At 41.5% G+C, this 15,929-nt stretch overlaps 1 protein-coding gene across 4 annotated transcripts in view; it reads right to left on the reverse strand.

Annotated features, from left to right (window-relative positions):
• Positions 1-1,544: 1,544 nt before the first annotated feature.
• LOC119895488 (protein TsetseEP-like) overlaps positions 1,545-15,929 on the reverse strand; it is a 42,011-nt gene continuing 27,626 nt past the window's right edge. Inside the window, exons 4-5 of one of the 4 annotated variants that reach the window (XM_038708652.1) lie at positions 15,595-15,667; positions 7,057-7,576 (exon numbers count right to left, since the gene is read on the reverse strand). In XM_038708652.1, coding sequence (XP_038564580.1) covers positions 15,634-15,667 — 34 coding nt within the window. In that variant the 3' untranslated portion in view covers positions 7,057-7,576; positions 15,595-15,633. Of the gene's footprint in view, positions 2,260-7,056; positions 7,577-14,403; positions 14,551-15,594; positions 15,668-15,929 lie in introns of those variants that run through there. The other 3 variants (XM_038708661.1, XM_038708643.1, XM_038708668.1) reach the window with 3 other exon arrangements.

Here is a 15,929-nt window from a genome sequence, read left to right on the forward strand (position 1 = left end):
ACTACATTACCCATAATGCAACACGTACAGTTGTTATCATAAAGATGGACAAAAACGGAGACAAAATATCAAGAAGGGCCCAACTGCTGTCCTCTCTCAAGGCCCCTGGTTCTGTGAGCCAATGGGGTTTAAGCGTGAGTGAAAGAGAACTTTAAATGATTTCACCTGAGCCAGAATCTGATCTGATCAAATATGAGGCGAGAAATAAGCAATCCAGCTCCTGCATCTACTGGTGGGCCTGAGGGGCCAGGAGGGAGGTCTGAAGGGTCTGTGGGATCTGAGGGGTCTGAGGGGCCAGGAGGGAGGTCTGAAGGGTCTGTGGGATCTGAGGGGTCTGAGGGTCCAGGAGGGAGGTCTGAAGGGTCTGTGGGATCTGAGGGGTCTGAGGGGTCTGAGGGGCCAGGAGGGAGGTCTGAAGGGTCTGTGGGATCTGAGGGGTCTTAGAGGCCTGAGGGGCCAGGAGGGAGGTCTGAAGGGTCTGTGGGATCTGAGGGGTCTTAGAGGCCTGAGGGGCCAGGAGGGAGGTCTGAAGGGTCTGTGGGGTCTGAGGCGTCTTAGAGGCCTGAGGGGCCAGGAGGGAGGTCTGAAGGGTCTGTGGGATCTGAGGGGTCTGAGGGGCCAGGAGGGAGGTCTGAAGGGTCTGTGGGATCTGAGGGGTCTTAGAGGCCTGAGGGGCCAGGAGGGAGGTCTGAAGGGTCTGTGGGATCTGAGGGGTCTTAGAGGCCTGAGGGGCCAGGAGGGAGGTCTGAAGGGTCTGTGGGATCTGAGGGGTCTAAGAGGTCTGAGGGGCCTTGAGAGAGGTCTGAAGGGTCTGAGGTACCTGAGGAGAAAGTTCTGAGGGGTCTGTGGGATCTGAGGGGTCTTAGAGGCCTGAGGGGCCAGGAGGGAGGTCTGAAGGGTCTGTGGGATCTGAGGGGTCTAAGGGGTCTGAGGGGCCAGGAGGGAGGTCTGTGGGATCTGAGGGATCTGAGGGGTCTGAGGGGTTTGAGGCAGCGTTCAGACGGAGCACCAACAGCAGGAAACCACACGAGGAGCCAGAGTAAGAAAACGAACTGTGATGTGATAAAACACACTGAAATCCATTAAAAGAGAGAAAAGCTCTTCTGGTCCTCCATGTTTGTTGCCCGGGTAACCACATTAACGTTTGCTGAGTGAAAGTTTCTGTTCCTTCGTGATGCGACCGGACGCAAACGCTGATCCAGGTTCAGCTCTAACATCGGCGGCCTGTACTGCGCAGCGGGGTCACCGGCTTATCCAGGTAACTTCAGGAGCGACGTCGGGTGCAACTTCCCGATTAACCCGTACTACGAAAGGTCTGTTGCCATGGCAATTTCACGCCGCATCTCTAAACTCCTCCGAGCAGGTTTTGTTGGTGGTTACCTCGAGGTCACCCTGCACGTGGACTACACGCCACATCTATACTCGGTGTTGATGATGAGAAGTATTAAATTTATAAAATCCCGACTTGTTCCGCTGTTATAACGTGTGAACTCGCCAGCGTGACGTTCAGACAGCGAGCCCTGCAGCCTCGAGAGGAATCTTAATTAATTAAAGGGACAGTTTCTGAGATGGAGCCCCTCTGCAGGCTAGAATTAAATTCTCCTAACTGTTCACTGCCAGGGTGATGGGTTAATAAACCGAGAAAACAAAAATCCTAGATGAAAGTGTGAAACTTACAAGAACAAAAAAATCAAAATCACTCTGGTGTGACTCAACTAACCCACATCTTCTCCGCCGTCGTAGCACCGTTTAACTCCAGTGTAGGCTGGTCTGATGTTCCTCCAAGGCTTAGCCTCAAGTTCTGCAGCTTATGTCATTTTAATAATAACAAGCATTTCACGTTAAACAGTAAGAATATAACTGTTATACTGTAACTGTCTATAAATAAATCAGTAGTCAGCATTTTAGCAGTAAAATTAATTCCAGTGTAATAGCTCTGGCCTTTTTCCCCTCACACGTAATTTTATTGGTTCCTCATTTGTACTAAATAAATAATAACACTGCAGGTGTTTCACCTGATTTGTTATCTCAGTGAGGTTCTTTCTGGTTAAATAAAGGTAAAGAAAAAACAAAAACAAAACGTAAATCTACAATATTTTACATTCCGGTTTTGTGATTTAGTGTTCAGCCGGTACGGCGGCGTCTCACAGGGAGTAGAGCTTCAGCTGCTCCTCCATGTCGCCCTCCGTCACCTCCCCGAGCACCTCCTGGTTCGCCCTTAGCAACAGGAAGATAGCCGCCAGCTGCTCCTGTTGCACCCTGGGAAGTGAATCACAACAGACACTCAGGTGACATCTCCTGACGGTTCATCTGTGGCCCTCAGGAGCACAACAGCAGCAGCATGTGTTCATGAGGTTACTGTACAATAATAACAATTAAAAAGAGACGAGCTTATATGTAGTTTTCAGCGGTTACTAGCGGTGCAGTTTTTGGATTGTAACCAGGTGTGAACGAGCGACTGAGCCGGTGGAGAAGCTGTGTACCTGAGTATCGGTACAACAAGAATAAGTCTAAACTGAACTGACTGGAAAGACTTCTGCAAAGGATTTTCCATGAACATCAGTGGATAAGAAGCTGTGCGCACTGAGTGTTTGTCTTTCAAACTGCTGCAGTAAAACTATGACCAGAAAAAGCTCCACAGAGCTCCTGATGAGTAAATGCAAAGGGCGGCGTGAACACAGATTTTTTGCAGTAATTCTATCCAAACAATGAAAGCACACATAACCTTTCTACAAATATTTAAAATTTAATTCAACACCATTTTTATGATTGGTCAGTAAATATATTTATGTATTTATGTTTTCAGTTTTTTTTCAGCCTGGTGGCAATTCTATAGATGGTTAAGCACAACACCTAGTAGGCACTATATTTTAATATAATATATAATATAATATATTAAATCTATCTCTCTTATCTCTTATTAAATTAATGCTGATGTGTCTGACTGTAAACCTCAACCTTAAAAACAAATCACACCATAATGTAGGCCTGTGCTTCATTTACATTGTCACAGAACTTATTAACAAATAGGCAGCGTATGAAATCCAGAGGAATCAGAAAATTAACACGTTTTATTAAGTCATTACGCTGCCTCGGCATGCTGTCACACGTCTGACAGGCCACCGTGCACCACACAGAACGTTGTCGGTACTTTTGCATCTACTTTCGTTTCAGAGGGGACGCATCGTTTCAACTTGACTCCCTGCCAAGAGACCCGCCCTTATCTGACACTGATTGGCTCTGAACCTGACGCTATTAATGAAACCAACGGTGGCAGCGAGTATTACCCAATCAGGGGGCAGAAAAGGAGAAAAGTATTCACAGAATGCAGCTGGAATGATTTGCATTGGACGCAGCATTAAGGACAACGGGACAAACAGCCATTTAGTTCTCAAATACGGGACGATTCCGTAATTTAAGGGACGGGTGTCAAGCTAATGTAGCGTTAGCTGGCTGCCCTGCCTTACATCACTATGGGCTAGTAAACAAATCTGTTGCTTTTTACAGTTACATCCTTTCTTGCAGGCTAAATCAACACTTTGACATCATACTGGCGGTACACAGGAGAGTAACATGGATCGAGTTAGTTGGGAAAGTAATGTTTGAAAGCGATACAACTGCAGTATTTTGCCCTGGATAACGTTAGCAACCGCTCTGCATAAGCTAACGTTTAAGTTCATTTAATAATTTCGATATATATACACGTTTAAAAACAATGTTTTTGTTTGTTAATCTGAATATATTTTAGAACATACACGTGACAACATAAAGTATGTCTAAACAGGTAATTTATTTCATAGCGGAACTAATATTCTTGTGTCACAGTGGGGTTGCTGTAGAGCGATGTGATGAAGATTTATTGAGTGAAGACTCATAGAGCTCGAAGGTTCCTTTTGCTCCCCTTGAGTTAACGCGGCAAATGAGGTATGCGACGTTATTTGTACGTTATTTTCCATTCTGTTTATAGCTTTGGATAGGCTAACCACGGCTAATATATTAGCCGAGTTTCACATGATAACAACGTCATAGCGTCCAGCATGCTAATTATCTGCAAGTTTAACAGCTTCTCGCCTGCAAAGTGATGGATTTGTGAGTTATTTTGTGTTGTGAAATATTCGTTTGATGATCATTCTCTATGAGAATGCTCTGTATTGCATTCGACTCATTTTATGATATGTGTATTTTATTTTTCCTAGTTTTCACGGCATGCTTGACAACGTGAATGTGTGAATAAATGCCTGTAACCAAAGAAGCGCCTTGTGTTTGTGATTTAACCCTTATGCCCTCCTCGGGCATATTTGTACATTTTACTCAACTTTTTTAAATTTGGTGATCATTTTGGCTGTTTTAGAGCTTGTGGCATGAAATTTTGCAGGAACTCTTCTTTTGAATTCCAATATCTTTTACTCTCACATGTCATTTATACTCTTATCTATGCATTTTGCACCCCGTGGACACCTTCGTGGCTAAAACTTTACATGCATAAACAAACTGCAATATCAATATTTTTTTCTGCTTTTTTCCCCCATTATTACATAAAAATACCAAATAATCAATTATTTTCTGGATTTTAACCCTTTAAATGCCAGTTGAATTATTTGAGAGATTTGCAAAGTACTCCCTCTGGACACCTTCGTTGCAAAAAAGGCCTCATAGACTTCTATTCAAACCACGCTTTATGATCCCTACATTATAAAATCATGCATTTTGTAAAGTAAGCATTTCATTTAGAAGAACAGTAGTTATATTTGACATTTTTACAGTTTTCTACCAGATTCTACCTTTTCCCATTGTAGGCCATCCATTATAAACCATCACGTTCTCACTCCCGACTCGTCACATATTGACGCTTGGTCAAGACCCTTTGGGCCTTTTAATGACCTCGGTACCCCTGGGTATCATTTATTGACGTTTAGGGCTCCGCGGTCAAGTTAGCAACACTTAGCAACAAGAAATATGCAACCTGGTAAAGTTACAGTCACTGTCACAGTTCTGGCCCTGTGATTTATTGAAAAACTACATATAGGCCCTTTAATATTTCAGAATAAAATTATAATTTATAAAGAAAAAGATGTAATATTACTGTGACGCACACAAAATATATGGTCACCTTTAATCTTTGGTTTAATTTAACAATATCTTTTGTTTTGTAACACTGTATATAAATTTGATGTTGAGTAACTAAAGTCCTCCAATGTTTAGCATTACGAATATGTACTCCTCTCAGACAGTAGGGGCCAGCAGAGCGCTTTCCTGCTGCCGGTTGGCCGCTGTTTTGACGATGTAGCTGTCGTAATCATGCCATTCTGATAAGACCGCCAAAACCAACGAGGCAAGTTTCCAGTGTTGTTCACTTCTCCTGTTTTACAGGTCAGTGAGTTACACAAAAGCACAAAAATGATAATTAGGCTTAGTGAATCATTATCTCTTGTGTTTAAGTTGTTTTCGTATTGACTGTGTTATTTGATTATAAGTTACTTTCACTCTGCTCTGTGGACGCCCGTTAAGAATGAAAACAAGCACTCCCGCTCTTTAGTCAATGTAAATGTCCACCGTTAATGTTTCCAGCTCCTGGGCATTTTCTTACTTTTATATTCAAAGTGTTTTAATAGTATTTTGTTTATAAAAATAAGTATTTTTGTTGGTTATTTATTAAATGTCATTATCTTGCCTGGAACATTGTAAACCGCAGGTAATTTGAGGAAAGCAATGTCTTTGTCAGTTAGTACAGAGCTATTGCAATAAAGTTTATTTAGCCTGTTAATATAAAATAAAAAAGGTTTACATTCCCTGATAATATAGGAAAGATTTATTTTCCCACTGTTATGTGAGAGGTTCACATTCCCTTCTAATGGGTCGAACAAGGTACGATGAGTAGGTGGATTATTTATCATATTCGTGTATGAAACTGTTTTTTTTGATAGATACATGTTGTTAACTTATTGTAATTTAGTAACTTAGTTGGAAAATGAGTGACGTGAAAAAAAGACTTTATTGATCGACTTAAATAAATTCTGGTAAGACCGTCAAGACCTACGGCAGCAAGTTTCCAGTGTTGTTCATTTCTCCTGTTTTACAGGTTTTATAATCTGTCCACACGCCCTGGGGCCCGGGGCCCGGGGCCCGTAACATTACCAATAAAAAGCACATTATGAGAATCAAGCCACAATGAAGACAAAGTTGCTTTGAGAACAAAATTCTGTCTCCAATTACCTCAAGCTCGTTACTCCAAACTCTCCACTGCAAACACCAAACAGCACAAATTTACCGCAGGCATCAGCTGAATCTGCAACGTAACTGCAGCTGTCAGAGAAATATAGTGCAGTAAAAAGTGAAAACTGCTTTCTTAAGATCAGTACTTGAGTAAAATTACTTTGTTAATTGTGTCTGTTCTTATTTTAGTATTATTACCTGTTTGTGAATTGTTTTTGCCTGTAACAGGCTGTCGCCCCGTTTGTGAATGTTGCTGTCCGTTTGTCTGGTTAAATAAATGATAATTAAAAAATAAAAGAGTTTCAGGTCCAGACAGAACAACAGATGTTTTTAAACTGTCAGTTTCTGCACGCAGTGTGTTTGACGTTAAAGATCAGGATTACAGTAAACGTCAGTCTGGACATTGTGCTGAACATGAAGGATGTTTTGTTGAGTTTGCATCAGATTAAAACAGGAGCAGATCAGAGAAACAGAGAGGACTCTCACTGAAATAGGATCAAATATTAAACACAATAAAGACTTTCAGAAAAGATAGACGTGAGGATTAAACCTTTAAACTGAAGGTTGTTCATAAAGAGATGTCCAGTTCATCAGAGGTGGCATCTTTTTACAGATATTTGAAGGACTGTTACTTTCCTTTAATGAGGAAGCTGTCAAACAACTGAAATTCACCAGCTCTTTATAAGTTTTTAATGATTTAGTCCTCTATTTGTTTGTATTTGTAAGAAGCAGATTTGGAAAAACTGGCGTGATAACATGTGAAATGTTGCACCTATGACGTGTCTGAATTTACAGAAGCCTCGTCGACTTCTTGCTGAAACAAAACACAACGAACAAGCTGCATCTGGTTTCACACATTTATTGCATCTTTAACATTTAAACCAAAACAGAAAAACTACGACTGGAAGCTGAAGCCGGGAAGTCGTTGAGACAGAAAGCGGCCTTTAGGTTACTGTTTTAACTCGCAAACTAAACTAAACTTCATATGGATTTTTTTTTTATCACAGTTTAATAGTTTTAAAAGCATATTAACAAAAAACATCCCACCAACTGACAACTCTTCCTTTTTTAGAGGCTCCGCCCCTGAAATGTCTCCCTTCGCTTTAAAACACAAACAAGCAGACCGGTAAAAACACGAGTTTCCTGAAGGCACTTTGGTGTAAAGACGTTTGCTATTCACAAGCAGCTTCGATCCCTCCCTGCCTACACTACAGACGGACAGGAGTTTAACTTCCTACAAACTGGGTAGTTGAGAAGCAGCTGATTTTGTCGCTCGCCGTCGTCACAGGTCAGCTGGAAGAAAATGAAAAGAGAACTAGAGAAGCTGAGGGGTGTTTGGAGTCTTCTGTGGATCCTTCAGCCGCTGTGAGAAAAGAGACAGGAAGTCAGGTGTTGGGATCACCGGGCTAAGAAATCTAAAACATGCATTTTAACTGTGCACACATTAAATCACACCGGACACAATCTGCATTTCATGTTTTAGACAGTTTAATTATGTGTTTGATCCTGTGCGGCGTTTAATTTATTGGCTTTGTTGTTAAATGTTCATTTCCATGTCAGCTCAGACGTGAAATGATGAGAAAGAACAAAGACGCTCCTCGTCCTCGTATATATATAAACACCTAAAGTAGAAAGTCTGGTCTTTTAGTTATAAAAGTTTTAAAGTGATTTTGGTTACTGCAGTGGTGAAAAGTACATTTACTCTAAGTATTTGATTTAACTCTCTTATGCTACACCGACACGTCCTCGTACCTAAACCACAAAACAGGCCGATTTTCACGTTTCCTAAAAGGACACACAGGGTAACATGGGGTAAGATTTGTCTCAACATTTCTTCTGGCTGCAGCTCCTCTCACTGAACTAAAAGTGACCAATTTTGTCATTTAAAATAAGCTGTACATTTTTTTAATTGTGTTAAATTTTTATATTTACATTGAGGGGAGCCTTAAGATTACTTATGCAATTGTTTAGAGAGAAAGATCCCCCCCCCCCCCCCCCCGGTCGCTGTGCCCCTTTATGGTTGATCGTTTGTAAGTTAGATGTCATTTAGACTCTGGAGAGACCCGTCAGCCAACCAGCAGCTTCACTATCACAGAGTCTGAGGTTAGAAGCTCACATCAGCTCAGATTTGCAGCCAACTAGCTGACATGCGCATATTTGACCTCAGACTTTCTGCTAATGAAGCTCCAGCAGCCTCACTGTTTAAAAGTCTGAGAAATAAATGATAGGCACGCTAATAACATAAGACAACAAGGGTCTATATTCCTCTTGCTTTAACCAGCTACTTGTAGTTTATTGCATCTGTAATTTGCACCTATTAAAGTGATTTCACACCATTAAAGGAGGGGGGGGGGCATCTTACCTCATGTGGAAAATGCATTTTCCCTAAATGCATTTCATTAAATACAAATTAATATGTCAACTGTAGGTATTTATTTTACTTTATAATATGTTACCCAAACTGGACCATCTCTAAGATACAAAAAAACCTATAAAATATTATTTTATGAGCCAGCAAATAGACATTGACCTTAGGGGGGTGTCTTACCCTTAGCTACCCTATGTGTCCGATGGAAAGTACACCAACTTAAATGACTGTTTATTACAAAATTACAAATATGAGCGTTTACTGTACCAGTCCAGCGAGAGACACTTGTGGTAGTTTGGTTAGAACGAGGTGGTGGTTTGTGTTGAAACAGGTAAATCATCTACAAAACGTTATTCTTCCACATGGGACTCCAACCTCGGTCCCCTGAGTGAAAGTCCTGACTTGACTTGACTCATCACTTCTTTTCTCACATAATGGACGCATGGTCAAGGGCCCTTGGCGTCAGCTTGTAACGCACCGGGGAGCCCTGCAGTGTTTATTTTTTAACGCTAACGGTTGGTGCAGGATATTTAACAGAAGGAGGTGGTTGGGGTGGAAAGGAAGCCGGGCAACATTGAATGTTTTTATTTAAGTTACTAGACTTACGTGATTTAAGTCATGTAAGTAAAGTTAATTTTTTAAGCCAAAACATGATCTTTTTCTAAACCTAACCAAATGGCTGTATGTTTGTTAATTTGACCGTGTCCAAGCACAAATATGGGACTTAACAAGCTGCAGCATGATCGACCTGCACGGCCGCTTCCCTGCGGAGGACTTTACAGATTACAGCTGTTCATCCCCTTCCTGTCCAGTGAAAACCCCGTATCTCCAGGTGTTGGTGATAACCTGCAGGATGAAGAGTTCCTGCTGAGAAAATCTTCCGTCAGCTGAATGAACTCTTTAAACACTCCTTGGATCAGCTGGAAAAATGCATCGTCACAAAGCTTCAGGGATACGAGGTTCTCACAGGACAGCCACGCCACAAACACATGATGATCTTATAGACCATGATGCATTGCTGCAGAATAAACTAGCCAACAGGATATAAAGGAGTTAAAACATCTGCAGCAGTGAAATGAAACACATGAATGCAGCAGGAATATTAATCCAGAAACATCAGATATAACAGAGAAACATTTTACTGCAACATGAGTACTTTTACTTCAGTAAGGTTTTGAATGCAGGACCTTTACTTGTAGTTGAGTACTTTTACTGCAGTACAATATCTGAGTACTTCTTCACCTGTAGATTTAAAAAGAACCACTTCAGGTTTCTATACTCGTCTTTTTTTACTGAACAGCAACTTGTAGTGACGTTTGAAGCTAAATAATAAATTGATTTAAATTAGATTTCACTAATTAGTCTGCAGGAAATCTAAAATATTAGTGCTTCACTCCAACTCCTGGAAAACAGGGGGAACGATAGTGTGTTTGTGTGAATCTCATCAGTGCACAGCTGAGCTGACGGAGCTCCTCCAAACCAGTTTACCATTTAAAGGTTCAGATCTGAGAGGCGGCACTCACCGTTAGCTGGGGTGTTAGCAGGTAGCATGCGGGGTGGGGGGTGGGTGGGTGAGGGGGGGGTTTAGCAGGTGAGCAGCACAGCTGGACAAGAAGCTGACAGATGTGACCCAGGCTGGGATAAATACACGAGGCAAAAGGAAGCGAGCGCTCGGCCCTCAGTGACCCAGAACCAGACGGCGGAGGCTGAATGATGTGAGCTGAGGGAAACACCTGGACATCTGTTGAGTGCTGATCCTGAAACATCTGTATGATTATTTTATTCTACTACAGCTGCAACCATTAGTCATGACATTTTACTTTGATGATACTCCTAAAAACCACATTATCTGTACCGGACACTAGTTTCAACCCTGTATATCTTTATGTGTAAGGAAACATAAGAGTGTCAAAAATGCCTGTAACTATTATTAATTTATTTATTATTGTGTTATTTAATCATTTTGATTTGATTGCATTTTCTTGCAGAATGTTTCTTTTTTTTTCACATATATTTGAAATAAACACATAAATAATAATAATTAGTTGACTATGTCGTTTAATGAAGTTTCTCTCAAACTCAAAAGATGCTGCTGCAACTAGGCTGTTAATTTCTTTTGCTCCCATCTCCGCACACCTGCCATTTCTTTCAGGAGATAATGTACAAACCCAAGTTCAATCAACACACATCTGACAAAAGTCTCTAACAGTCAACACAATGATTTAATGCAAGTTTATATTTTGAAAACTCAAATAGCTTAAAAACAAAAACTTGTCAGAGCTCCTTTAGAGGACAGTAACTAAATGAAGCAGTCATGTCTTTCAGTGCACGTGTAGTGACTGTATTTGTCCTGCAGAGGGCGCTCACATGCAACAAGAAGGCTTCCTGGACTTAAAGAGAAGAAGCAACTATTACATAAAACTAAAAATAACTAACATAAGAAGAAACTGTCCTTAAACATAAAACACTTCAAACTGCTTGATAATAAAGTTTTATCTTGTCTCTGAGTAAAAACTTTGCTGTTCAGTTCGTGAGTTTTATTTTGAAAAGGGCTGCGAAACTAAAATTACACTCATCAAACAAGTTGTTTTCCTTCAACCCTGAAGAGGAGAAGTTTAGTTTAGAGAACAGATTGATTGAAGAATGTCAGAACGTGCGATGAACAGAGTCTCAGACGGTACGAGGCTGACGTGAAGTTCAGCAGCTGGTTCCTAAAATCTGAGCTGCACCGATGAAAAAGTCCCCACCCAACACAACAATCCGGTAAAAATAGGCACCAGTTTCAGCTCTCCTGTAAACCTACTAACACCACACTGTAAAAAAACTCAAGGATAATCAGGACAATATAAAGTATTAAAGCAGTAAAATGTCCCTGTAGTACTATTATATATTCTCTCATCAGATTATTCTTCCTCATCCTTCATGTACAGCTGGATGTTACTGCTGAACCATTTTCTGATACTTTACTTTTAGTCGACGACAAATCAGAGGGAAATCTGCACTTTTTTATCTCTTATTAATTCAAAATATAATCAGCTAATAAATTATAATAAATTAAAGTCTTATCATGGATTCAGCTGCTCAGCAGGAGTTTTAGCTTGACCAGCTGGTATAATGCATCAATATTATAATCCAGTAATGCAATAATGAGTACTGCAGTACTGCCGGAGTGGACTGTACCGTACTGCAGTACTGCCGGAGTGGACTGTACCGTACTGCAGTACTGCTGGAGTGGACTGTAACATACTGCAGTACTGCCGGAGTGGACTGTAACATACTGCAGTACTGCCGGACTGTACCGTACTGCAGTACTGCCGGACTGTAACATACTGCAGTACTGCCAGAGTGGACTGTACCATACTGCAGTACTGCCGGACTGTACCGTACTGCAGTACTGCCGGAGTGTACTGTAACATACTGCAGTACTGCTGGACTGTACTGTAACATACTGCAGTACTGCTGTACTGCAACATACTGCAGTACTGCTGTACTGTAACATACTGCAGTACTGCTGGACTGTACTGTAACATACTGCAGTACTGCTGGAGTGTAACATACTGCAGTACTGCTGGAGTGTACTGCAACATACTGCAGTACTGCTGGACTGTACTGTAACATACTGCAGTACTGCTGGAGTGTAACATACTGCAGTACTGCTGGACTGTACTGTAACATACTGCAGTACTGCTGGAGTGTAACATACTGCAGTACTGCTGGAGTGTAACATACTGCAGTACTGCTGGAGTGTACTGTAACATACTGCAGTACTGCTGGAGTGTACTGCAACATACTGCAGTACTGCTGGAGTGTACTGCAACATACTGCAGTACTGCTGGAGTGTACTGTAACATACTGCAGTACTGCTGGAGTGTACTGCAACATACTGCAGTACTGCTGGAGTGTAACATACTGCAGTACTGCTGGAGTGTACTGCAACATACTGCAGTACTGCTGGAGTGTACTGCAACATACTGCAGTACTGCTGGAGTGTAACATACTGCAGTACTGCTGGAGTGTACTGCAACATACTGCAGTACTGCTGGAGTGTACTGCAACATACTGCAGTACTGCTGGAGTGTACTGTAACATACTGCAGTACTGCCGGACTGTACTGCAACATACTGCAGTACTGCTGGAGTGGACTGTAACATACTGCAGTACTGCTGGACTGTAACATACTGCAGTACTGCTGGACTGTAACATACTGCAGTACTGCTGGACTGTACTGTAACATACTGCAGTACTGCTGGAGTGTAACATACTGCAGTACTGCTGGAGTGTACTGCAACATACTGCAGTACTGCTGGAGTGTAACATACTGCAGTACTGCTGGAGTGTACCATACTGCAGTACTGCTGTACTGTAACATACTGCAGTACTGCTGTACTGTAACATACTGCAGTACTGCTGGAGTGTAACATACTGCAGTACTGCAACATACTGCAGTACTGCTGGACTGTACTGTAACATACTGCAGTACTGCTGGAGTGTACTCCAACATACTGCAGTACTGCTGGAGTGTACTCCAACATACTGCAGTACTGCTGTACTGTACTCCAACATACTGCAGTACTGCTGGAGTGTAACATACTGCAGTACTGCTGGAGTGTAACATACTGCAGTACTGCTGGAGTGTACTGTAACATACTGCAGTACTGCTGGAGTGTACTGCAACATACTGCAGTACTGCTGGAGTGTACTGCAACATACTGCAGTACTACTGGACTGTACTGTAACATACTGCAGTACTGCTGGAGTGTAACATACTGCAGTACTGCTGGAGTGTAACATACTGCAGTACTGCTGGAGTGTACTGTAACATACTGCAGTACTGCTGGAGTGTACTGCAACATACTGCAGTACTGCTGGAGTGTACTGCAACATACTGCAGTACTGCTGGAGTGTACTGTAACATACTGCAGTACTGCTGGAGTGTACTGCAACATACTGCAGTACTGCTGGAGTGTAACATACTGCAGTACTGCTGGAGTGTACTGCAACATACTGCAGTACTGCTGGAGTGTACTGCAACATACTGCAGTACTGCTGGAGTGTAACATACTGCAGTACTGCTGGAGTGTACTGCAACATACTGCAGTACTGCTGGAGTGTACTGCAACATACTGCAGTACTGCTGGAGTGTACTGTAACATACTGCAGTACTGCCGGACTGTACTGCAACATACTGCAGTACTGCTGGAGTGGACTGTAACATACTGCAGTACTGCTGGACTGTAACATACTGCAGTACTGCTGGACTGTAACATACTGCAGTACTGCTGGACTGTACTGTAACATACTGCAGTACTGCTGGAGTGTAACATACTGCAGTACTGCTGGAGTGTACTGCAACATACTGCAGTACTGCTGGAGTGTAACATACTGCAGTACTGCTGGAGTGTACCATACTGCAGTACTGCTGGAGTGTAACATACTGCAGTACTGCTGTACTGTAACATACTGCAGTACTGCTGGAGTGTACTGTAACATACTGCAGTAATGCTGGAGTGTAACATACTGCAGTACTGCTGGAGTGTACCATCAAAGGTTGATTGAGGAGGATTAATGGAGGTCAGTGAAGGCATCACAGGGATAGACGGATTATTTATTCATGCATATTAAACATCTACTGGTGAATCTTCCGGTGCCAATAGTCCCAATCATCAATGAGGATTGATCCAGGAAATGCTGCCAGGAGCGTTTGTTGCCAAACCACTTGATTAAAGAGAAATACTGATTTCATAGAACACAGTAAAAAGATTAGTACTAGCAGAAGATGTAAAAAGAATGAGGAACATTTAGGGAAACAGAGTTAGGCCATCTCATCGTTACAGGTTCCTTTATTGGACATACAGGTAGTGGAAAGTTGACAGGAAGTGAAGGGGAATATAATCAATAAAGGTCCCTGGACGAGATCGAACCCAGTGTGCTGTGGCTTACGGTCTTCAGCCCTACACCACGGGTCTGCACTGAAAATATTGTTTTAATGAATAATGAACATTTTAAGTCTTAAAACATAAACCCATAAATGGGGAAATCATATGCCATTAATCAAATGGGTGTAGTTAGCCTAGCTTAGCATAAAGACTAAACATCCAACACATTACTTCCCTTATAACCACAAAATATTTTATAATATAATATAATAATGAGCTTTGGAGGTGTTCATACGTGTATTTTTTAAAAACTTTTGACAGAGCCATGCTAGCTGTTTCCACCCGTTTACAGTGTTTATGCTAAGCTAGGCTAACCACATCTTCACTCTTAACCTGACATGACATTAATATCCATCTGAACGTTGAACCATTCCTTGAACTATGCAGTGTTAATTTCTGTTGTTGTTTAATGATGAAATTGTTGATGTGTTCACGATGTACATACAAAAAAAAACTCTGAAGAGAAAGAACTGTCTCTGCATCCAGTCCTGCTATTTACATTCACCAATTTAAGTTACTAGTTCATCAATACACAGTATCTCACAAAGTGAGTGCACCCCTCACATGTCTGTAAATACCTGATTATATCTTTTCATGTGACCACACTGAGGAAATGACTCTACTTAGCTACAATATAAAGTAGTGAGTTTACAGCTTGTACAACAGTGTAAATTTGCTGTCCCCTCAAAATAACACATCACACAGCCGTTAATGTCTAAACCGCTGGCAACAAAAGTGAGTACACCCCTCACATTTTTTGTATATACCCGATTATATCTTTTCATGTGACCACACTGAGGAAATGACTCTTTGCTATAATGTAAAGTAGTGAGTTTACAGCTTGTACAACAGTGTAAATTTGCTGTCCCCTCAAAATAACACATCACACAGCCGTTAATGTCTAAACTGCTGGCAACAAAAGTGAGGACACCCCTAAGAGAAAATGTCTAAGATGTTTCTAGTGGTTATTGAAAATAAGTCGATCCGAACTGGTGAAGTGTTGAGGGTGGATGTAGGGAGATGACTGGGGGTTCTTTGGTGTTACTGGGAGGTTATTGAACAGAAATATCACCTTACCATGTCCTTCCTAACACACTGTGTGTCTGCTGAGGTGGATTATAGAGAGGTAAAATCAGACGTAAGCTCTATCCTGAAAAGATAAAGGTGGAGGCAGTCAGACACTCACACAACATGTGTTCGTGCCAAATGTTTTCAAATTATAATCCACAAAAACTGAACGTCATGCTCGGATACTCCAGCAAACCTGGAATCAGGAGGAGAAACAAGAAGTGGGTAAACCAAAGGTGAGGGAAGGGCTGGGTATCGATGTTTAGATACGATGATGTTGATTTCAATTTCTGCAAAATATTATTTAAATTGCATCTACAAATAAAAAAAGTGTGTAAACCACG

Source organism: Micropterus salmoides, unplaced genomic scaffold (assembly GCF_014851395.1).
Source record: "Micropterus salmoides isolate LMB-PRFRI ecotype aquatic unplaced genomic scaffold, ASM1485139v1 Ms_hic_scaffold_10, whole genome shotgun sequence".
In the NCBI taxonomy this organism is placed as follows: Eukaryota; Metazoa; Chordata; class Actinopteri; order Centrarchiformes; family Centrarchidae; genus Micropterus; species Micropterus salmoides.